We start from the raw sequence: 25,490 nt of genomic DNA, 5'->3' as shown, positions 1-25,490 counted from the left end.
GCCTCAGGCATGGCCAAAGACAAACAAATATAAACAAAACAATGACAAAAAACAAGACTTTAAAGGAAACCGTGACTTGCATGTGTGTCAAAAGAATGTTTTAGACTCATCCTTGATAAATAAGATAAATGATGGCATTAGCATTTCTCTTCAATGTTCTTTTCAACTCATTTGAAACTATTTGCAGATAGAAATAGCTTGAATGCTGACATCAATATGAAATATAAGATTCACATAATACACAAAATTATTGATGATACAACATTCAACAATCAGGGTGCTATGAATTTTACATTAAAACTTAATTAGGTAGTAAAAAATAGACTTGTTGTAGCTAGAAAAAAATATTTTCAGAGGCAGCAGTTACCCTTGGTGGAAATGAACAGTTCTGCATAGAATGAAAATTCAGGAAGTATACAAACTAGACACCAGGATATTGCTATATAATTTAATCAGTACATAGAATATGACATAAAAGCAGCAGTTTATTAGAATAATTATAATCTGCAACACAAGAAAACGTTTAGAAAATGGATTATGATCATACTCTTTGACAGCAGACTCGTTGGAAATACAAATGCTCTATGCAGCCTTTCCTTATCAAATCAACTTGAATCAATAGATTGGTATGAATTCAAGCGGTAGATGTATTGTTGATTAATTAACTAAATCTTATCTAGTGAGACTGTTAACCTCATAGAGCCACAATTAACTAACTATTGATTGATATTTTGGTATTTCAGATGCAAAAGCACTTTCTTCTAATTGGAAATACAGCTTAGAACTATTTTGAGGGGCAGATCTACGATTGTTGTCTGAGATAAGAATGTTTGGCTTCTTATGTATAATTCTTCTATTCAGTGAAAAATATGCATTTATATATCAGAGACTACTTTAGAGATTAATTTTAGAGATTAATTCTGGTGGAATTTCTAGGGAAATCTTGTCCAACTATATTTATGGAAGCAAGAATATGTTAGGTTATTTTTTTAAATTGGTATATCGACTGGCCTAAGAGTAGACATTCTTCTTTTCTGTCATATGGTTACAAAAACTGTACATTACAAAGAGTATAGAAACAAGCTGAAAAGAATGCGCCACATATCTTGGATTATTATCTATAGGCAGTTAAATTTACAGATACAAAAGAAAATACAGCCTACTCCGTTACAGTGCACAGTTATTTTTTTAGATACAGTGTATCACTAGAAGTGGTTGTGGTCATAAAATTTAGTTGTCCCCAGCAGAGAGAATAAGAGCAAGATCTGTTCGGTACAGCTTCCCTCCATCTGATAAAGCCATTATACTTTTCTTGTATGTTGGAATATTATTAATATCCAAATCCTGTATAGGATATAGAAGGCATTACAATCCAGTTAAATATGAAAGTGAATGAACCACTGTCAAGTGATAAAACCTGAGACAAAACTCCTTGTTACATTAATCTATTAGGAAAAGAGCTGGATTAAATTCTTATGCAAATGTGAATAAATGACAAGGTTGTTTTTGAAATCTATTTATCACAGTTAAACATTGACTCAGCCCACTACCAAATCAGGTTAAGAACTGAAATCTAGTTTTGCTCCTGTATAAATTTTTAAAGTAAAAAAATGCGTGTGTGGTTGCTTCTAGATAGACCTGTCAAGTCTGCAAAGAAGTAAATGGCAAAAGTAGATTACCTGTTTATTCTTCTCACACAGATCCTTCAGTAAAGCATCCAGTTCATTTTCATCTATGTATCCATTGCCATCCTGAGGGAAGAGTAATAAAACAGTATATAAGTGACCTCATCCATAATAATGGAGAATGTAATACAATGGAAGTAACTGAAATCCTCCTACTGCAAATTTGGCAGATATAAACTTTTATATCATACCCTCAAAATTTTTAACTGCTCCAGAGTTCTAAAATAGATATCCATTGCTTCTCATTCAGCACCTTACATTTGTAAAATGCTTTGAACTTTTCAAAGTGCTTTCACATTTAATATTTCACTTAATATTAACAATATCACCACCTCCTGTTGAAGTAAGTAAATAATCACAAATATTTTCATATGAGTGAGAACATAGAATTGGGGAAGCTATATTACTGGCCTGATGTCACACCAGGCAGTAGCAGAGCTATATTAGAGCACAAAGAGAATTTGGTCTAGGAGTAGAGAAATTAGGAGAAAAAAAGCATGTTAATTCGTGACATCACAAACAACCTTTCTTTACATACATAATCTTACAATATATTACATAGGAGAATTCTGCTGGATATTTTCACCTAGCTTAATCCTCATTCTACCCTACAAAGTGAGGATTATTACCTCTTGTTTACAACTGAGGAAACCAAGGATGAGGAGTTTAGTATCTCATTCAAGGCCTCACGGAGATAAACTATAGCAAGGCATTTGAATTAAATTTGTGTAATTTGAGATATAACAATTTATTTCCTATGACAAGAATGAAATTGGCTGAGTAATTTTAATAGCTCATGTTTCTTTTTCTTTTTTTTGGTCTTTTTAGAGCTGCACCCAGGCAAGGGGGTTCCCAGGCAAGGGGTCAAATCAAAGCTGTAGCTGCCGGCCTTCACCATAGCAACATGAGATCCTGGGTGAGTCTGTGACCTACACTACAGCTCATGGCAACCCTGGATCCTTAACCCACTGAGCAAGGCCAGGGATGTAACCCATGTCCTCATGGATGCTGAGCCACAACAGGAACTCCAGCTCATGTTTCTTTTAATATAACCTTGAATTTGATGTCTTTTTCCCTTCATAAACATGTTCCAAATTTTTCTAAAGAATCAAATTATAGAAAAGAAAATTTTTTTACCTGATCATATAATTCAAAAGCTTTATTGAACTCTTTCCCACACATTTTGACTCCCTAGATAACAAGAGAACAAAGATTAAAATGCTATTATTATATTTCATTGTGTTTCTCTTAAGTTTTCCCTTTTAAGAAAAATATCATTTATGGTAGAGAAAAAGAGAAATACCTGAAATTTAAGAAGAAAATTCTCTTGCACTGGTAGTAACCTTTTGAGAGGAAAGCAGTATATTGATTGATTAGATTTTTTGACAAGGATCAGCATATGATAATATTTGCATAGTTCCTAAACTCACCTGGCCATCTCAGTTAATTCCAGCTTCCCATCATTATTCGAATCAAACAATTTTAGCTGAAAGAGAGAATGCATTATTATAGCCATTGAAGAATTAATTATTTATTGCATGAAGAAGAAAATTGAAAATAAAAGTTTATCAATTACTTATATAGACAGAAAAATTCTAGAAACTAGTATCTATTAAATTTTCAGTGCAAAATTTCAATTCTGTGAGTTGTATCAGTTGCCAAAGTTCATCAGAACAATATAGAGTTATCAAACAAAGTAACAGTAATCCTAGATGAGGCTTCTAGAACTTCATCATTTATTTTTCTTGCAAATATATGTTTGTATGTGTCAAGATGTGGGAGAAATGGTGTCTGGCATTATATAGCACATCCGGAAACTTTCCAAATAATTGTATGAAAAATAAGTAATTAATTTGATTCCCTCTTTTAGACCATCAAAGAGTATGAAGAGAAGTAATAGGCAAATAATATGAATAAATCCTGAGAGAATAGAATTTTTAAGTTAATTATTTTCTTTTCCTTTGGATATGAGGTACTCAATAAACCGCCCTACCTCCCCACTGCACTCACGTACATATCATATACTAAGGCATACCCAGGTGTAAATACATTCATACCCATATTTGAGAAGCATTCATGTTTTTAGAAAGTTGCAACTATTGGTCTAATATATAGAAGGACTACATATGAAATAAAACATATAAAATATGTGAAAAAGTGGCATTATTTGTGTTTTTAAAGAAAGGGATGTGATCATAAAAGATAGAGGCCTGGTAAGGCTTCCTTAGGGAGAAAAGGAAGGGTATTCTATGGTTTGAGATACTCTAAAAATCTTTTGTAGGAGGTAGAATTTTTCAGGATCTGATACTGATACAACATTTTAGAGTCCATTGAAAGTAAGTTTCAAAACTGCTACGTTGTCTACCAAGATACTGGACACCAGATCACAGTTTAGTGTCCACAGGGAAATATTTCCCTACATACACATTTAAATTTTAATTATTATTTTTTCTTTTTTGTCTTTTGTCCTTTTAGGGCTGCACTGTGGCATATGAAGTTTCCCAGGCTAGGGGTCTAATCAGAGCTGTTGCTGACTGCCTATGCCAGAGACACAGCAACATCAGATCCGAGCCACATCTGCGACCTACACCACAGCTCACAGCAATACTGGATCTTTAACCCACTCAGCGAGGCCAGGGATCGAACCTGCAACCTCATGGTTCCTAGTCAGATTCGTTTCTGTTGCACCATGGTGGGAACTCCTAAATTTTAATTATTTCTTGATTAATCTGCTTTCTGGTTTTAAGCTATTGTATTACACTTCATCAGATATTCCAGGTCAATCTAACAGGGGAAAATGCCCATCAGAGTGATTTTAAAAGGCTGCTTCAAATTTCTGTACGAAAGGAGTCTTTAAACACACATCCCTTAAGACTGGCACAAAACAAAATTGATAAATATCTTATTGCCCATTTACCAAAAGTTATTCGGAGTTTAGATCTGCCCACTGTGACATGTGTATGCTAATGCTGTGATTAGTGAAAAGGTAATGAATTAAAAAGGACCATTCCTTACAATGAAAACTTTGATTATTTTGAAACTAAAGATTAGTCTCACTTTATAATAAATATCACTGTATAGTGAATAAGGCACTAGTGACGTTCTAGTGGTTTTTATTTTCCTACATAGAAGTAGCCTGACAAGCTGAAAGTAAACCCAAGTTACATCAAGTATAATCAAACCCTTTACAAGATTAGTTCTTCAGAAAAAAGTCTAACACTTTTATTGGTCTAAAATAACATAATTGTTGTAATAGGCACTTATGTTTTACGAGTTGTTTACTTAAATAACTCACTGTACTTAAAATGTGTATAAATATATGTACTGTTCTGGATAATTTAAAACTGTCTGAATTTCAAAACTGAAACAATTAATGTTGCCAAAATATTGGCCCATGGCTTAATCAGTTTGGCAAAGACTTTTTCCTCATAGTCCTAATGCTGTGAGTCAAAATGAATGTAACTTCATAGGCACTGTATTATTTTATCTAGAACTTCATAAATTTATTTGTTCATTCATTCCTAAAACATTAAGTGCCTATAGTAAAGCAGTCTTCTTAACTCTATGATCAATATTCTACAATAGCTCTTGCTTATATTACTTACTATTGCATCAGTCTCTGAGTATATTTGGATTTCCTCACAAAAGTTCAAGAAAATATTCCAAAATAACAAGAATAAAAAGAAAGGAAGAAGAAATACCTATTTTTAGTCGCTCAGTGAATAAAGTAGCTAGAAGTTTTTTTAAACTCTAACAAATCTATGATTTCCTAAGACATGATAAAAATGTATTCAGAATATCTATAATGAGTTTTAGTGATATATATCGCTAATGTAACATATATATGTAATTTTGTGATATAGTTACATTAGCTTTGTAAGAAAACCAAATGATCTTTTGGTAGATGAAAACTACCTAGCTCCTTAAGAAAGGAGATGCTTGGAGTTCCTGCTGTGGTGCAGTAGAAACGAATCTGACTAGGAACCATGAAGTTGCGGGTTCGATCCCTGGCCTTGCTCAGTGGGTTAAGGAACCGGTGCTGCTGTGAGCTGTGGTGTAGGTTGCAGACATGGATCCCGAGTTGCTATGTCTGTGGCACAGGGTGGTGGTATAGCTCCGATTCAATGCCTGGCCTGGGAACCTCCATATGCCATGGGTGCAGCCTTTAAAAAAAAAAGAAAAGAAAAGAAAGGAAATGCTCATGTGTTGAGCCTTAAAGCCAGTACCTGTAGCACTCAGCCTTACAAGGCATAAACATCCCTAGATATTTCACTTTTCAAGTGAAATGAAACCTGTATGCATGTGATGTGCACACCATCACTTATTTATTTCACCCTGTGTATGTAGCCTTCGGAATTAGCCAGAACACAGTAATATTTCATAGGCTTGTGGCTACAATCTTTTCAAGATCAGGCTTACCATTAGATCTGTATACTCAGCTAATTTTGTATCATCAACAGTCTTGTTTGCTTTTTCCAGCAGGTCCTTTAGAAAGTTCTGTTAAGACAAAAAACGATTGGACAAATTTCATCAGTACAAACAGTCTGCTTTCATTTTAGCCCACCTTGAAATGGAACACCCCAGGAATACAAAGAAAGTTTCTTTTTTAGGAGAGAAATGGGTAAGGACAGCTTACAAGGGAGGTCTGCTTGATGTTCCAGCAACAATGCTGCATGAAATCAGCCTTTTACTGAGAAAAACTTTTACTTCTGTCACAAGCTGTGCTACACTATGGTATGTTTTTATAATTTTAATTAAAGGAGTATTTGGATTATGCATTGTGTAGGGATAAAAGCAGAAACTTGTGAAACCAGCTAGCCCAATGTATGCATTTCTATCTAATGATATCCTTACAAACATTCACGGTACTCTTCTGCAAGAAACATAAGGAACCCCCTCATACCTTTGTAAAATAAGTGAACAATTAGCAGTAAATGGGATAGAGATCTACCCTTGATTTCAAGTGCATTTCCTGCCCTGGCAAGCTGTATCTGCACACTAGTTTATAGCCAGTATGAAGTTCTTTTCATCAGAGGGCCAGCTGGTTAGCTTTTAGGCTTGATGCAATCCAGAGCATTGTGGTTAGAATGTTTCAGCTGACTGTTCAAAATAAAACAGTTGGCTGCAGATGTTACCTAATCTTTGAAGGATATATGAATCACATCAAAATAGAGATTAATGTGGGAAGGATGAAAAATGATGATTATTAATTTGACAGTTGAAGTTTAAGAATGAGTTTAATTTTTTTTAACAGAGAAATAAATCAAAGCTTGCCATGTAAATGACAATGTAAGTACTTAAGCATGTAATAGTCTTTCATTTTGTCTAGTGCTGTTTATTTGCAATTTTAGTTGTTCAGAAAATGAATTAATGCAGTTATGGAAAACTGAGAGGATACTATGTTCAAACACTATTGAAGGACTTGGTTTCTTTGGTTTTGCAGTTTTATATCTCTCTCCCAAATGTACTAGTTCTACTGGGCTGATTTAACTTCATTATTTTCAAGGAAGGAGACCTTTTTCCTGGTTTGATAAATTTATTTTCTCTTCAGATATTCCACTTCAAATCCGAAGTGAACCTTGGAGAATTCAAAGTTATCTGTTGGGGGTGAATTTTAATTTTGAAACTTATAAGGTTTTTGTCAGAGACTAATTGGGTTAAAAATCCTCATCAGAGACTAAAATGGTGGTCACAAAAATAGCCTGGGAGAAACCTTGGGACAGTGAGATTCAAAGTCACTCGGAGAGCAAGCAATGTTTTACGCTATTACAGATCTTAAAATTAGCTTTTTTGAAAGCTCCATTAAAAAAGAATGCCAAATTATCTTCAAAATTCCCCAGAGAGAAGTACTTCTATTTAGAATCTCTTCTGAGAATAAAATTTAGAACAAAGATGGCCGCTATTGGAAATGAGCTAAGGTTTCATTATGAACTTAAAATGATTTTTAAAAGACTTTTTTGGATCCAATAGAATTAAAAAACCCAATAGTTTTAACTGTCACCTTGTGGGCTCTAGGTTGCTGAGCTAAAAGTTTGTGACAGATACTTTTTTCAGTAATTTCACATGAAAAATGTTTTCATTTCTTTATTTTATTTTTCCTGCTGTACAGCACGGGGATCAAGCTACTCCTACATGTATACATTTTTTTCCCCACCTTTTGTTTGTTTCCATTTCTAAGTGTTCGAGTTAAATATGTTTTAGCAATTTTATAGTGGTGCAAATATATGGGACTCAAACCATATTAAACTATGACTAGGAAACCATGTTTCATATCCATATCCCCCTACATAGCTTCAGAAGGGGTAGCTCTTGGTGACTGAAGCTTGAAAGCATGTGGTGTTGGGTGGGGCGGGGTGGCAGTGGAAAACATTAATACCATTATCAGATATTCTATGTCCAAATCTAGGTTCTTTTCCCAGGCAGCTGTGTAATCTTGATCTCTCTGAATTTCAGTTTCTCTGTTTGTATAATGGGAGTGATAATACCTTCCTTGCAACTATTCTGTGAGAATTAGATGTTGAAATACATTTCAAGCACCTGGTATTGTACCTGCTATATAGTAGGTGCTCAATTATTAATTTGCTTCCTTTTAGTCACTCCATATCTCAAAGATAGAGAATATAGGGTCTTCTGGACTGAGAAGTCTTGGAGTCAATTTAAAGAATTGAAAGATGCTTCTGTATTTCTGAAAGGCTAGTAAAATATTGAGTTCGCAAATAATATAATTTATTGTGCCTGTATTTCATAAAGCCTTTCATGTGCAGCATTTTACTTGAGCTTCACAATAAATCTAAAGTATTATTATCTCTATATAAGAGATGAAAAAAATCAGGGGTATTATAGAGATTTGTTGTAGGTAAGACTTGATGTCAGACTTCTTTGCCTTTTCTTTTATATCTTCCTCCTCCCACACCAGCTCCTATGTACGTCTTTGAGATATAAATTGATAAATTCTTTTTCACAATTGCAATTTTTCAAATGTTTGGTTAAGGTAGATGAATTTAATGCTCATAGCTATATGTCTTATTTCTGTGTAGCCTTCAGTATATCACTAATTTTTTTCTTCACTGGGGTAATACTAATCTCAAGGAACTCACATGAAGATTAAACAGGATGTACGCAAGGCACCTGGCATATACTAGGTGTCCAATAATTGTTTCTTTATCTTGAAACCGAAATCTCTATATATAGTTGTTTAATTTATAAAATAAAATGTCAAATTTCAACAAAAAGAACTGACTTATTCAGCTTAGTATGTCATTATCCATCTATCATCTATCAGCTACTTCTTATATAACAATTTGTATATACCACAGAAAATGCTAATTTTTCTTTGCTTAACAGAATTTCAAGAAGTACTTCAAGTCTCTTTTTTGATCTGGTATTTCATTAATGATGTGGAAGAGGGGGTGAATATGTGCCATTGCTCAACATTAGTTAATTTGGGGGAGGTTTTTAAAAAAGCCACAAAGGTCATAACTGTTTTTGAAAGAAAAATTTGGCACAAGTTTTTATTTGCTTACCTTAAGCTCCTCAGTTTCTATGAAGCCACTGTGATCAGTGTCATATTTTCTCCATGTCTGTAAATAATTTTGGATAAGGAAAACCAATACATTAAAAAAACTCAACCATTTTTCTATTTTAAAAAGCTTTCTAAAAATGTCACTTGGTGACAGAGCTTTCTTATACCTTCATGAATTCCTCACAGGATTTCAGCTGCTGGCATCGGAATAGCAGCAGGAAATTTTCTTCTGTGGGTAATACATGAGCCAGCTAGAAAAGATTGAAAAAGTTGTAAGGCACTTGAAAGTAAGTCTCTTGCATTCCTTGCTCTTAGTTTTTCCTGAACACAGTTTTATTTACTCTCTTAGACAACTAAGAGAGGAAAAACACTACAATTGATTTTCCCTTTCTGATACTTTGTCCCTGCAAACTGATCTCATGTTTTCCAGTGCTTGGGTACCCTTGAGTGACTGGTTCTCCAGATCAGGGAGATGGTCGCAGCAAGCATGCATAGGAAGCTCAGATAGGGATGGTTTGACAGATGATCCCATCTGCTGGACATACAAACAGACTCATCCTGGTGGCTTGAACCTGTTATCTTTTCTGTGCCACAGATCAGGTCTTGCTGCTCTCAGGAGATATGCAGGGCCATATATTTCACTTAGAATAGAATAAACAGGGGAGTTCCCATTGTGACTCAGCGGAAACAAATCTGACTAGCATCCATGAGGACACAGGTTTGATCCCTGGCCTTGGTCAGTGGGTTAAGGATCGGGCATTGCTGTGAGCTGCGGTGCAGGATGCAGATGCAGCTTGGATCTGGCACTGCTGTGGTTGTGATGTAGGCCAGCAGCTATAGCTCCGATTTAACCCCTAGCTTGGGAACCTCCATGTGCCATGGGTGTGGCCCTAAAAAGACAAAAAAAAAAAAAAATTCAAGTTAAAAAAGAGGCTAGTCAAATATTGAGTTCATAAATAATATAATTTATTTATGAGAAACAATGAGAAATGAATGTAGGGTAAAAGATAGAAGAAAAAAAATGCATTCCCAAGTCTGGGGAGAAATCTTTCTGAGAGAAGTAAAGGAAGATAAACTCAAGACAATTATAAGACAGTGGAAAGAAGTGGAAAAGACAATTCACAATGAACAGTGGAAACTGGTTTCTGCTGAAAGAACATCTGCTGCTTGAATCCAGGGCTTGGATTTTATTTTATGATCTCCATTTTGTGACCCTATGACATTTCTTCTTAGATCTCACTTCATAACTTCAATGCTCCTTTTTTTTTTTTTTTGAGAAAAGAAGCACTCTAGATCCCATTTTAAGATTAATATAATCTATCTATTGCGTGCAAGGAGGGAGCTGGATTGATGGCCTCACTGAGGGTTTGGGTTCTATTCCTGGCTTAGCACTAATTAGCTGTGGTCCCCAGCAACTCCCTCAGCCATTTCTGGAATTTAGCACTCTCATCACTAAAATAAGGAGTTGAAATAGAAACCAGCGTCTCTTAAATGTACTGGGTTCAAATAACTTTGAGAATCCGTTAGAGTCATTACAACTTCACTATTAAAGAATGAACCTACAACACTATATTTCATCTAATTTCCAGAAGTTGATGAATCCCTTGATGTACAGGCATGGACTCTCATCTCTGAATCTGGGACCAAGAACTGTGGTTTAGATCAACCTTAAGGTCAGCATAAGCTCCAAAAGTTCTGCCAAATTATAGGAAAAAATTATACTTTAAAAAAAATGTTGTCCTTTTAGGTCCATTAAAAATTTATTTAAAATTTAATATAAAATGTATCATTCTATCTTAAACGTAAGTAATCTTAGCTTCTTTATGCTTGTATGATTAGTTAATCTTGTTTTTAGATCTTTGCAATAATATCTCAAATTAAAATCATTCAGGCACTACTACAGGGCTAAATATCTTATTAGAATGTTTAGTATGACTCAGTCAGAAAACATTTTCTTCTTTATCTTTAAACAAAGATTACTAGTATGGTTATGCATTAATGCAAGCATTCATTTAGGAAACAGAAAATAGCCAATGCCAACTCTTCCTTTATTTATTTGCTTTTTAGGGCTACACCCAACATATGGAAGTTCCTGGGCTAGGGATCAAATTGGAGCCACAGCCACAGCAGGCTAGGGGTCAAATAGGAGCTACGGCTGCCAGCCTTCACCACAGCCACAGCAACATGGGATCCAAGCCATGTCTGTGGCTGACATCACTGCTCACCCACTGAGTGATGCCAGGGATTGAACCCATATGCTCAGGGATACTAGTCAGATTTGTTTCTGCTGCACCACAGTGGGAACTCCTTCCTTTATTTATAATATGTAACTTTTTAGATATCATTTTGTAAGTTTTTGGTGGGCCTCCCCATAGACTATCTATTTCAGGAGGGCAAAGACTTTTCTTTATCTGCACCCCCTGAATATTCAGTGTGATTCTCAATATGTAAGGTGCCTGACATAAATGTTTGGGATTAGTCGATAATTTTACTTCAGTAAAAATACCTATTTAACATGACTTATAGTGAGTTTTTTTTTTTTACTATCTTTATTGCTATATAGCTTGGATTTTCTTAATTACTGCATATTGTTTTGAATAAAAATAAGAATTTTTCTTAAAAATTCCACTTATTAAAATCCACTAAATACATGAAAACAGGAAAAAAAAAAAAAAAAAAAAGAACGTGCTAGTAAGCAATGACCACATGTAAAATTAAGGAAATTTTAACTGTCTTTAGTTTAAAAAATTAAAGTTCATATAACTTGCATAAAGTTCAGAGGTCTCTAGGATGTCAAACATAGAGAAGGTAAAATTGTTCTTCATGTTTAGTGTAAATGTATGTTTCTTTGTTCATGCGATTTTGGTCCTAGTTGGTTTAATTATAAGAAAATATATATTATATCTACATGCAACATGTTAAATCTTTTAATTTCATTACACCGTTAATGTTAAACTGAATATAGTGGTAATGTCTTTTTATATACACTAGAAATGAGCCTTAAACATACAAATGTAATATGACAAACCAGCCACTAAGGAAGAAGCAATGAATATGTGTGGATAGGATTTGGCTATAGTGAACATAAAGGAATCATCTTTTTGAAGGTGTGTTTCACAATGCAGTGGCCCATACTTTTTTCTGGTCCTTCTATCAATGCATATGAATAAACATTCAAATTTGAATGCTGGGTCTAGTTATTCCAGTCTGTAAAATCATATCTACAAAGTTCCTAAGTTCTTATATAGAAGCTGTTAAGCAGGGCTGCTTTTTTTTGTCAGCGATCTGCTAAGTCACTGTTGTCCACAGCAGCATGCAGTGCTGCCTGTACCAAGATTATTGGTGATTTCTTAGTCCTTGGGCTTCCTGCCTGCTTTTTTTTTTTTTTTTTTTTTTTTTTTTAAAGCAAACTCTCAAAACTTTCTTATGAGTTGGAGAAGAGAGTGGAGAAAATCAAGGGGATAAGTGGAAGGCAGATAGCTGTGGCTGCAAGGAGAATCTCTCAGAGCTTTATTTATGAAAATTGGTCACTTGTCATTGAGAGTGAGGAAGCAAACATTTTTCTCTACTTGCCTTTCTTCCCTATCAGTCTATATACATCTTGAGTATAGGGTCTGTATCTTAATTACTGTTTCTTTGCCTGGAACTTGCAAAAATATCAGTAGATATTTTTATGAACCAATGAATGAAGGCATTTGACCATCTAGAATCAGCATAGGCTGCAAAGAAGTGGAAATAAAGTTCTTTTGGAAGTAATTCAAATGACTATTACTGATCTGTGGATAGGGGTTAGAGTGGACACTGTGACATGCCATCCAGATCTCTCTTTCGGTGCTGGGAGTCTATGGTATCAGCTGTCAGGTTGCTTTGGGAGATAATTTAGGCTGAAAAGAGTTGTTCCCTAAGGAAAATGAATTCTATGACTGATCCACATAGGGATATAAAACCTAGCCCTCTTGCTCAATACTTGGGACATCTCCAAAGGGTTGTCCCAGCTTCAGAGCTCACTGTAGGGTCAGCTGAAATCTCTTGAGATGTCTCCTTCTGCCCAGTCCTGTTCTTTTCATTTCCCTTTGACACATATTGATCCCAAGAGCACTTCCTAATAAACTTCCTCATTGCTAATATTCAACTCAGATATACTTCCCAAGGAACATACCTGTCCCATGACAGTGATCTTCATGTCTTTCTTCTATTCCTAGGCATACTATGGAGCCATTGCCCTATGTTTTGGAGTAGGTTGAAATCCCTTACTGGAGTTCCCGTTGTGGCTCAGTGGTTAACAAACCTGACTAGCATCCATGAGGACACGGGTTCGATCCCTGGCCTGGCTCAGTGGGTTAAGGATCTGGTGTTGCTGTGAGCTGTGATGCAGGTCGCAGATGCGGCTCAGATCATGCGTTGCTGTGGCTGTAGTGTAGGCCAGTGGCTACAGCTCTGATTTGACCCCTAGCCGAGGAACCTCTATATACTGCCAGTGCAGCTCTGAAAAAAAAAGAAAAGGGGGGAGAGAGAGAGAGAGATTCCTTGCTATGGCTCATGTGGCTATGATTCAGACCTACGAGGCACTGTGCTGGCTTCTAGGGATTCATAGTCACTGACAGTAAGAACATAATAGGGAGGCAGCTAATTAAAAAAAAATTTTTTTTTCAGACAATTTCAAAGTAGAAGATAGATAGCCATAATGGTAAAGTTATGTACTAGGTGCTGAGAGAGTACACGTGGAGGACAACTGTACTAGAAACATGAATGACTGACCTATACACTTAATTTTTTTTGAAGTTCAAATAATTTTTATTTTTTGAGCTTATATAATTTCAAGGCATAACTTTTAGAGAAAATCTTGGTGCATATTAGCTCCCTTCAACATATAATAGTAAAATGTTCACTTTTTTTTTTTCCTAGCCAATGATAAGTGAGTCCAGGAAATTTGGAAATTTGAAAGGTGGATGATTTTCTCGTACAAATTTAAGGCTAGTTGAATTTAATAATTCGATTGTGAAAAGTTATAAGAATGGGAAAAAGTTGACATTTAGAAAAAGGTGTAGATTTTCCAATGAATTATTTTTATTTTTAATAATAATAGCAAGTACATTTATTGAGTTTATACAGTGTGCCAGTGTTTATCTATTTGTTTGACATGCATCATCACTTTTGGTTGTGATACTCGTATGTCACCCTTGTTCCCAGCCAAGGAAACAGACACTCAGAGAGGATGAATGGTCTGCCGTCATGTAGTTTATAGTTTGAGCCAGATTAGAAATCAGACAGTATGCCTTTTTCGATTTTGAGATCCTTGTCCTTTTAACATTCCCCCCTCACTAAAAGCTTCAGTCAAAAAGTTTTCTTAATACACTATTTTAAAAAAATCTATCCAGAATGAAGTTTTAAATCAGATTTCATTGTCAGTCATTTCCCCAAATTCTGAGGTGGAAAAGCAGTTTGCTATGAAAAATTATATTTACTGTGGTTAACATCACATGCTCAAATCCCACTGTGGAAGGAAAGGAAAGTCTAGAGAAGTGCTTGCTTCCCTGGACTTAAAGATTAAAATAGCTTTTAGATCTGTCTTTCCAGTGGATGCACTGTCCTGGACAAATAGACATAGGACTGGAGAGGATGGTAATTCCTACACAGTGGCCAAAGGATCAGGTGCAAAGTTTACAGATTTGACATCCAGCTAAGGGAAATATCTATACTTAATGTAAGCACCAGAGAAGAAATTTCTATTATCTGCTAAATCATTGTCTCTCTCTTTAACTATTTTAATCTATCTTCTCTGCAGTAGAGCTATTAGTCTGAATAAATTTAGAACATTTTTGACTGTCATGGTATTTGCTAAATTATCTCAGACTTTCAGTGCTCCTGTTTTTAGTTTTTATCAACAATCTCTATTACCAAATTGCATTTGTGTGAATTTTAAAATCTATTTAAAGATACGAAATTTAAAACTTCACAAGAAAGCATATCTGTACATTATCCTTTTTTTACGTTTCTAGGTAGCAAGAGCATGTTGTTGGAAAGTGTCAGTCAACTTCATTAGAACAGATCTTTGAAAATTGCTATATTTCCTGATCTTTTGAATGATATATTTCAGTTAGAGACAAGTAAATTTGGCCTATTTCCACCAGGGAAGCAGACTACCACATAAATACCATTTGGTTTACTTTGATTAGATTTTGATGAACCTGCGAATACACCTACTAAGTAAGCAAAACATATAAGCAAATCCAACCTCTTTTCCGCTTGAACACTAAAGTTATGGTGTGATTGCCATGAGTTGATGGGAAGAGGTAGACTATTAGGAATTTTGGAAAACATGGATTTTTTTTTCCACTCCTTCATAGATTTCTGAGATTTGTGTATTTGCGTCCCATGTTGTGTAACAGGATTTCTTAGCAAGTGATATATGTCAAGTTGGAAAACAGAAAGGATGAACTTTATTTAAAACAACTTCCTGGTGACATCAGAGGGCACAATGTAAATTCAGGCATTCCTCACCCTCCCTTTCACCATTTTCTACATGTAATATTAACTTCAATCTTTTCTCCAATGACCTTTCAGAACTTCCCCTTTCTCTTGTTACTCCTGCTTAAATGTGCTAGGCACGATCAATGTTCATTTGAACTACTGCGCAATCTCTTCCCCATTCTCCCATTTTCTCATTCTCATTGCTCCAACTAATCACTCTCCCCACTTCCTCCTCTGTCTTGGTTGTTAACTTAGATTAATGAATTCTGGAACCAGAGTCAGATCTAGGACTATATAAACATTATATCTCTCCCTGCCAGTGGGATGTGGAACATATCCTTTAACCTTTCTGGGCTTCAGTTTCCTCATCTTTAAAATGAGAAATTTTGGCTAGTTTTCCCCAAGTGCCCCATAAAACAAAAGCTTCCAAAGGCCCCGCTATGGCACAGTGGATTAAGAAGGCATTGTCTTTGGAGCAGCACAGGTGTGACCCCGCCTGGTGCAGTGGGTTAAGGATCTGGCTTTGCTGAAGCTGTGGTGTAGGTCACAGCTATGGCTTGGATTTGATCCCTGGCCCAGGTGTGGGCCATATGCCGCAGGTGTGGCCAAAAAAATAAAAAAAGAAGTTCAATGTCCTGGAATATTTACACATTCTAATTAATTCTTATGTGTCTCACTGCTCTCCCATAAACTCTTTTGCTTCAGATGATCTGAAAGTTTTTCCCAAATCATGTTTCAAGTGGTTTGATCAAATAACTTCTCTATACTTTGCACATCCCTATTCAGCCAAGCTAAAAAGCCTTGCCATGTGTAATCAATGAGCTGAAGCTTGAAAATATTTTCTTTTAATGCATAAAATATATGGATTTTTTAATTGTAAAAAAAGGCTAAATAGAGGATCATGGCTGGATTCCAGGTGTTCCACCATTTATTTTTTTAGTTTTCTTCAATTTTAGGCAAATTCTATTGAAGCCACAGGTTTTCCAAACTATAAAATAGATGCTCACTTTATATTTACATTTATTTTGTTATTATGAGTATCGAATGAGATAACATTTTTGAAAACACTTTATAAATTGTGTAATGTTATACAAATATAAATTCTTTTTCTCATTGTTCTTACTATAAAATTCCTTAATTCTTCATTTCAATCTTCATTAACTTCTTCATCCTTTTCTGTTACCTATTTTGATCTTTCCTCACACAGAAATCCTTTTCTTTCCTTAATAGTTTTTTTTCCCCAAATTCTGGGGAAATTCCTTTCATCAAACCTCCAGGACAATGTTTCTGCTAGTGGCTTTTATCCTCTCATACAAATTAGACCTCAAATTATAATTCATAAATGATTATGCCAAATCATATATAGTAAAATGTATATTCAAAACAGATTCATTCATCTTACCCTTTTAAAAATGTAGAATACCTGCGAATCAGATCAATGCTTTTTGTACACCTGTTATACCCTAGTATCATGGAAGAAATTAAATAGCTGAGCCCACTGGAGTTCTTCAAGGTGAAATATGCTAAATACAAGAGGACAGCCATTCCTCTACTAGAATTATAAAGTGTGCCAAACTCTAGAAATAGCCACATCTATTAATTTCACTGATTTCAGAATTTCCAACTAGTTTTGCATAGATTTATATCATCTCATTTATGTCCATTTCAAGTTATTTTTTTACCTTGATTCATATTTGATTAGTTGACCTCTATGTCAGTTTGTAAGTCCCATTTCTATTAATTTATCTATTTATATAGTAATGAGTTACACATAGACAAAAGGGAAAGTGTATACTCCAGGGAAATATTTTAATTACAAAGATAATAATACCGTGTCCTTCTTTAACTCTATTTGTAGTAGCTGTTTAAAAATAAATGCATTTCACATTGACATCACAAGTGTCCTGTAAGATTAATTATTTGAAGACCAGGATAGTTCTCTGAATCAAAGGCAAATTATGACTAAATGTTGTTGAAATCCCGTATACTTCATAATGGATTACACTAAGAACATTATATAAAGAATATAATTATGCCTGTGATTTGGCATATTTTAAAATATGACCTTAATTTTTCTGGACAAAGTTGTCCATTCAATGTCTCTAATAGGTTGCAGACATAAAGTTTCTGATGCACTAGGTTTTATAAAGGTAGAAGTAAGGGAAATGATAGCAGCTTCACAGATTTGAGAATGCTAAAGAATTGATGCATAATCAAAGTTTTGCTTTATTGATTCATAGACAAAAAAAAAAAGTTGTCTTCAATAGGAAAACCCCTCATCAAAAGATAAGATTTGATACCCAGAGTTTTAACTTTTAAAGACTCAAAAGAAATATACACCTATTTCACATCATAAAATATTCACTAACTTTAGCTAAGTTCTTGTTTTTTATAAGGCCAACTATCAATCTAAAATGGAATTTTAGAAGCCAGAATGCAGTTTTCGTCATAGGGACTGCAAACCCTTCATTTTATATCCTAACAGAAAAGTCTACGCTTTTAAATTAACTATGTACTTGGTTGGCATGTTATTGAACTGAGGCTGGGTAATGGAATGGAATGGGTACTCACCCAGAAGTTAAGGACGTTAGCCTCTAACTCCACTAGTGCCAGCAAATAGTTGCATGGCCAAAGGTAAATCATTTCACTTCTTCAGGTCTTAGATTCATAATGTATTAAATTTAGGCTTTGGATTATTCAAATTTTTAGGTCTTTTTCATTTCTTTTTTGGGCCACACTCGCAGCATATGGAGGTTCCCAGTCTAGGGGTTGAATCAGAGCTGTAGCTGCTGGCCTATGCCACAGCTACAGCAATGCCAGCTCCGAGCCCCGTCTGCAACCTACACCACAGCTCATGGCCACACCAGATCCTTAACCCACTGAGGGAGGCCAGGGATTGAACCTGTGTCCTCATGAATATTAGTCATTTCTGCTGAGCCACAGCAGGAACTCCTCTTTTTTGTTTCTGACCAGCTTTTGATTTTATGTTTCTCAATGGAAGATAAAATGTTACTTAAATAAAATAAACCTCTTGGAACAGGTCATGTTTGAGTTGGATACAACTATAAAAACTCATTTATTAAAACTATATGAGAACAATGTATAAGTTCCTTACCTCTACAATTCCAATTTTTCCATCATCTCTTTGCCCATACTGATCCACAAAAGTTTTCATCTCGGGTGATAACTCCTAAAATTATTTTAAACAAGTAGGTAAGAAGTTTAAAAAAAAAAAAAAAGCTTATGATGGAGTAAATTTGTTGCAAAGAAAAACTGGTATTAGAACCATTTAAAATTATGCATGCCAATTAACTATTTTAATGAAAATTAAGACTTAACTGGTATGTTTTTTCTACTGGTTTCAGATAAAAAGACATGATTATTATTACTTCTGAATCATCACTGTAACTTATTTTCTATTATTAGTTTTGAGAATATGCTACCGTTTGAAAATGTAGTCAGAAACATCCAGTTTATAACTTTTAGTGAATTTAAATATAATGATCATTGTGAATGTACTTTAACATTGCTTGATTCAGGAAATATTATTTTATATTGCTGCTCTAATATTCCTATAATGTTTTCCCTTATTATAACATGTTTTATCCATGGAAAGTAAAAACAGTGTTTTCATTTTGGACAAACAAGCTATGTGAATGTTGAGGAGTGACTCAGTTTGTAAGCAAAGACTGTTTCCAGTACACTCACTGATTAAATATGTTAAAAATTAAATATCAGAAAAAAACGTGTCAGATTAAAAAAAATGACTTGATCAATTTGTAATTTCATTAGAGATAGACAATACTGATGACCCGTTTTAGGCCACTGATTGAATGTGTTTAAGATTTTTGCCTCTAAGAATAACTTGGAGAACAGTTTGCCCATGTTTCCTTGTTTCCATTTTCTTCCATTTCTCTCCCATTTATTTTTGTACTTAAGACATGTTTAAGAGTGTCAAAGTGAATGTTTTAATCTCATTTGATTTATTTTTTCAATCTATTCTATTGCTTATGTAATATATTCACATATTGACAGATTAGAGGGCTCTGAACTGTAAACTAGGGATCTGAACATAGAACTAGTATTCAGGAAGTTGGATTTATACCCTTGGGTCTTCAACATAGCCCATTTAAAACAGCCCTATCGCATTAACTGGGAAGCCTATGTAAAATAGGTCAGCCTTTATGCATGTCCTATTCATTGTCCTTGGAAAAGAAAATTAAGGTCTCAGTTTTTATCATAACTAACAAGATTATCTATCATACAAGTTTGTGCTACAGATAGACAGGTTAATACAATTTTAAGGCTACATTGAGGCTGAATATTATTATTACCAGTGTCTCAAAATCCTACTTTGGTTAAAAGTAAGTATCTTTAGTAGAACTGAGGTAACAAAAATTAAGCAATTTAGTAGAGATTTAAAAATTCTTCCAATGTGGATTAATTTCAACTTGCATTTATTAAATTTATTATAGCAACAATTGTAAGAAAGGGGCAATAGTGTGACTGTCAGTTGTCATGTTCTTTATACGCACTGTAAACAAATAACCATAAAGGTAACTTAAAACAATACCACTATTTTAACTAGCAGACCTGACATTTAGTTTATGAGCTTTCTGTTTTCTGGATGATAATTATGTCAAAATTTATGTTTTAAACAGTATAAAACATAATAATAAATAATAAATCTCTATAAAAATGAATGCAAACTTAAAGACTATGTTAGTGAAAATGGTAGTTTTCAAAGTATATTGGGTTGTTACATTTCATTAATGTTATATCCACTTATATTTAATATTAGTGAATTTTTGAAACTTCACATTATTAATATGACCAAGCAAAACAATGTTTTCATTGATACAGTAAAATCTGTTATCCTATTGCTAGAAATACAAAGAAACTTGGTTTATAAGGTCAATCTATAGGTTCTAAAAAAAGAGAAGAAAAAACATATAAAAGTAGATTTACTATAATAAAGCCAGTAATGAAATATTTGTCTACTATGGGAACATTTCAATTCAGATATTGATTTAGGTTAACTATTCAAATCCTAAATAGATAATTCATAAAATATTCAATAATCAAGATATTAAGCAACTTGATGTAATCTTGCACCTGTGCTCAAATTTGGCATTATTGGATTTTAATCCAATAATTAGAGCTTCTAATATTTTATTTTATTTTTAATGATTTTTATTTTTTCCATTGCTTCTAATATTTTAAAATTCGAAACTTGGCAGTAGAAAAAAATAATTAAGCTCTAAAAATCTTTAAAATTCTAACATGAAGTCATTGTTTACAAAAAGTATAAATATTAAAATGAGAAAAGGGAAAGAAAAATCTGAAAACATGTATAGCTTCTAAATATCTGAATTTCTATGGTGAAAATAAATATCAATATTAAATTACTTCTTGAGAAATTAAAATATATTCATTTAGCTTCTGGAAAAAATCTTTCAAAGTTTAAATTAGACATTTTATGGCAAGTAAGTTTTTTCAACAAGATATTTTAAATAAAGGAGTTGTTAAATGTGGAAGATAATTTTTTGTTTTATTAGTCAAAGATACATAGAGCTATTATATAGTTTTGCAAGAATTTATTTACATGGTAATATATAAGGTGGGGGAAGGGTATGGAGCGAGTGTATAAAACATTTTCAATTTTATTTTATTGCATCCTATTGTACTTTTCAGATTTATGTAACATTAAATCTGGGTAAGACAATTCCCAGAGTTATCTGGCTTTAAATCAATTTGATCAATGATTTTAGCAACTGATAGTTTTTTTAATGCATCATAATACATTTTACTGTCCTCTAATTCTTTTGAATATGTTGTACAGAGATGTATATCACACAATTTTCAATTTAGATAGAACAGAAAGTAACTTTTAGTAAATTGTATATGTAATATACTATTATATATATAACTCAGTGCTAGGGATTGTGATTGCTAAAAGATCACACACACCTATATTTTCCTCTAAAGATTTTATATATATATATATATATGTGTATATATATATATATACACACACACACACACCCATATATATATGTGTGTATATATATATATATATATATATATAAAATCTGTAATGTAAAATCTCTTTCTAATGGTGGTCAAAAAGTTCAAAGATTATTACCAACTAAATAGCCCAAATCCAACATTGCTGAAAAGCAGTCTTACATAAGCCCCCATAGATTAGCAAAATTCTTAACCTATTTTCCTCTACACAATCATCTCCTTTATGTTTTAAAGTTTGATATATTTATATGCTGACAATATATTTTATTAACAGGTTAATTTATGCCCAAAGGAAGTTATTCATAATTAGTAAAAATTACAAATATAGCTTGTTTTGAAAACACCATGGATTTCTTTCCATCGGAGTATCACATTGCTTTTTAAAAATATGTGAAGTTCTTAAAATTAATTTTTACATCTCTAAAATTTGGATTTCTTCTTCAACAGAAATGAACACATTTTTTGCCAGATTACTGCTCATTATTATTTGCAAAGTTGTCCAACTTTCTCCCAGTGAGGAAAGTCAAGACAGGACATTTTCTCATCACTTCAAACACGTCAAAATCACAAGAATAATAACTGGCAATAGGATAAGAGATCCATAATCTTTAGGTTTGTTTCCTGACCACAAAGGGGCAGAAATGTATTTCTACCCCTTTACTTCTCAAGGCTATTAAAAAGAAGTTAAAAATTACCTAACCGAACTCAATCACAGAGGTTGTGATCGGCTTAAAGATCTAACACACTTAACACTTTTCTTTCGAGCTCTGTTAAAGCAAGTACAAGTATAGAGTCTTTATTTTAAAAGCTCTGATTTCATATTGTAAGGTTTTTCTTTTCCCTTTAAGGAATCTCTCTCACCCCCCTCCCTCCCTCCCTCCCTCTCTCTCCCCGAATTGCCCATTCCCTCCCTTTCTCCCTACACAATTTGGAAAGGCGCTCATTCTCCCCTTTCTCTTTCGTGTAAATTTTTACATTCCTAAAAACCACTTGGTCTCGCGATTCTGTGTGAGAACGCTAGAATATCTATTTATTTAAGGACGGAGGTCTTTGTCCTCCTTTGCAAAGTTTAACCTACCAATCCAGCCTTCTTTCGTGCCTGCTGGAGCTCCTGAATCAAGTTCTGAAGCTCCTTTCCTTCCAGGTAACCACTTCCTGTAGAGACAAAGAGACACCCAGGTGTCAGACATCTCCTTCTGAATTTCTTCCCTTTCTGGCCACTGGAGAAGTTCTCCCTTGCCTCAGTATAGATTAATTCGCAAAGGATACAGATGAGGCAGCGCTCCCCTCCTGGGGTGTCAAACGTTACACCCACTGTGGGCAAAGGAAAACAGCTGGGATGTTGAGCATAGCCTTAGAAACTATGGGGGCGGGGCAGAGTCCCTCAATCCCTTCGCTCTCACCCTCCCCATCATTTTTACTAGTGCCATTCTTGGAGGAAAAAAAATTTAAGGTTTTGAGATAACATAGAAACAAACATATAAACTTTAAAGTTGATGGCTAGCAGCCAACCGGAGAGATAAGATTTGGGAAATGGAGGAAGAAGTGAAGAAAAGAAATAAGGCATAATCGGATCAGGAGGTTCAAGGAAGGGGAAAGGGTGGGAAAGGCCATAAACAAGGTTCTTCAAACAGTTAAAAAGAGGAAGATAATCACCGTCAGCGTCGAAATGAAGCCAGATCTCGAAAAACTGTGAGGCTGTGATCAGGGGTGATTGCAGGTGGGATTCTGCCATTGTACAGCGGAGTATGTGTCTGCGTGTGTGAATATGTATCTGTGAGTGTGTCAGGGCGAGAGCAGGGTGAAAAAGAACCTCAGAGTGTGTATGCGCGTGTGGTGCCTGAGTGTTTTGTGAGTGTGTGTGTGTGTAAAGAAGAAGCAATTCTGAGCTGCTGGAGGAAGTGCAGGGCGCGGGTGCTGTTAGGCGCTGTCCTCGGTGCTGCTCAGCTCAGACGTCCCTCCAGAGTTCTCTACACCCGCACCCAGTTCTCAGTATTTATCGTCACAGCCGAGCCGAGCCACGCCTCCTCCTGCCTCCCATTCCCCATTCCCGCCTCTTGCTCGCACCTACATTCTTCCCCTCCCTTCCAGTTTTCTCCTCTTCTCCCGGGAAAGCCAGCTGGAGCAATAGTTTTGGAGTGTAGAATGGCCGCAGGTGGTGGGAAATCCTTAGCTCATAGGATGGGTGCTGAAAAACAGAATTATTTCCCTCCACATTCTTATGTTCAGAAGGTATCTTACTCCTGAATAATATAGTAAACGAAGTCTGTAAAGGGGCTTTGATTTTCAGATGGAAGAGGAAAGCTAATGAAGGATAGAACCACATAAATGATGCTTATATTTCATGTGTGTATGTGTGAGATTTCTCCAAGACATTTTAGTATTTGTTTGAACAGTGTCAGGTGAAAGTTTGGAAAATATTAGATTAATCTGATTAATGCATGCAATGAATCTATTGATATCATTGATCACTTTATTTTGTGCTAGTGAGGACAATCAGATGAATGTTTCTTAAGATGATTTATATAAACAAGCCTTGTCAACATGAGAAAGCAGGACGAATATTTTTTGTTGAAGTTTAATTATAATTGGAAGGTGACAGAAATAAACTATAAAATTAGAAATGTTAGAAGAAAGTGATCTTTAGGGATACTATGATTTATCTTCTTTGAGTTTAAAAAGAATGAGCAAACTAAAACAAAGAGAAACAAAGGAATTGGTCCAGTTAATACCTAGGTGAGTTTAATGACCCAGCTAAGGCCCTACTCAGTGGCTAGAAAACACATATCTCTCACTTTTGCTATGCCAAGCAAGTCCTGTTAAATAATTTTTCAGAAATTGAAAGTAACCATCAGGGTTGGAAAAAAAATTACCTAACCGAACACGTTATGTATTTTGATAATATAATAAATGATACTTTAGATGATTTATTATTTACTTAAATACTTCTAAAGGATTTGGTTTTGAGTATTTTGAAAATGGTTTTGAATATTTTGAAAACTTGAAGTCCACTGAGGATATACGTTAAGTTTCTGGTGTCTGATTAGAATGGTACAAATCAAAATGAAGGGACAAGAGAAAATTCAAATACAGCTAATATAAAGTGAATTAAAGTGAATTTACCAAGCTCTATTTTTTTAACCTTGTGTAATTAAGTATGAGAACCTTCAACTGTTGTTTCTGAGACTGTAACTCTACCTAGTAGTGGATTTGTGGAACTTTTTAGGTGCAACCTTTTTAGAGACCCGTCATTTCAAAGCTGGCCTATTTCCATCATCTTCTCAATGGAGCTCTCACTTCCATAGCACTTTGCAATATGTTATTTTCATTTTAGTTACCTTTATATAATTGTCACATATGATTCTGAGGCAATTATACAAGGTGATACCACTATTAATACTTTACATAAGAAGTAAATGAGAAGTTCCTGCTATGGTGCAGTGGGTTAAGAATCTGAATATAGCACCTTGGGTTGCTGCGGAGGTGTGGGTTTGATCCCCAGCCTCAGGCAGTGGTCAGCATTTCAGGTACTATAGCTAGAATTGCTGCAGGGGCAATTCAGATTGTATCCTTGGCCCAGGAAATTCTTCATGCCTCGAGTACAGCCATTAAAAAAAGAGAAATAGGAGTTCCCGTCATGGCGCAGTGGTTAACAAATCCGACTAGGAACCATGAGGTTGCGGGTTCAGTCCCTGCCCTTGCTCAGCGGGTTAATGATCCGGCGTTGCCATGAGCTGTGGTGTAGGTTGCAGACGCGGCTCGGATCCCGCGTTGCTGTGGATCTG

General features: G+C 34.7%; 1 protein-coding gene and 1 long non-coding RNA gene across 2 annotated transcripts; one reads left to right on the top strand and one right to left on the bottom strand.

Moving 5' to 3' along the window:
- Positions 1 to 1,153: 1,153 nt before the first annotated feature.
- On the bottom strand, positions 1,154 to 23,446 carry CALB1 (calbindin 1). Its single transcript, NM_001130226.1, is given in 11 exon segments — positions 1,154 to 1,344; positions 1,680 to 1,751; positions 2,823 to 2,876; positions 2,989 to 3,028; positions 3,116 to 3,171; positions 6,105 to 6,182; positions 9,209 to 9,265; positions 9,375 to 9,458; positions 18,794 to 18,868; positions 22,784 to 22,860; positions 23,362 to 23,446. Coding segments are annotated over 11 exon segments (786 nt in total). The 5' UTR covers positions 23,441 to 23,446; the 3' UTR covers positions 1,154 to 1,230.
- On the top strand, positions 1,204 to 8,917 carry LOC146403802 (uncharacterized). Its single transcript, XR_014843017.1, has 2 exons — positions 1,204 to 4,169; positions 5,735 to 8,917. It is a non-coding gene; the product is annotated as an uncharacterized LOC146403802 (long non-coding RNA).
- Positions 23,447 to 25,490: the final 2,044 nt, after the last annotated feature.

The sequence above is a fragment of the Sus scrofa genome, chromosome 4, assembly GCF_054392235.1.
Source record: "Sus scrofa isolate SSC_HxYL_T2T_F1_AM1 chromosome 4, Sscrofa_HxYL_maternal_Yorkshire_Landrace_v2.0, whole genome shotgun sequence".
Classification (NCBI taxonomy): Eukaryota; Metazoa; Chordata; class Mammalia; order Artiodactyla; family Suidae; genus Sus; species Sus scrofa.
The sequence above is the reverse complement of the archived record's forward strand: the minus strand, read 5'-3'. Positions and strand labels throughout refer to the sequence as shown.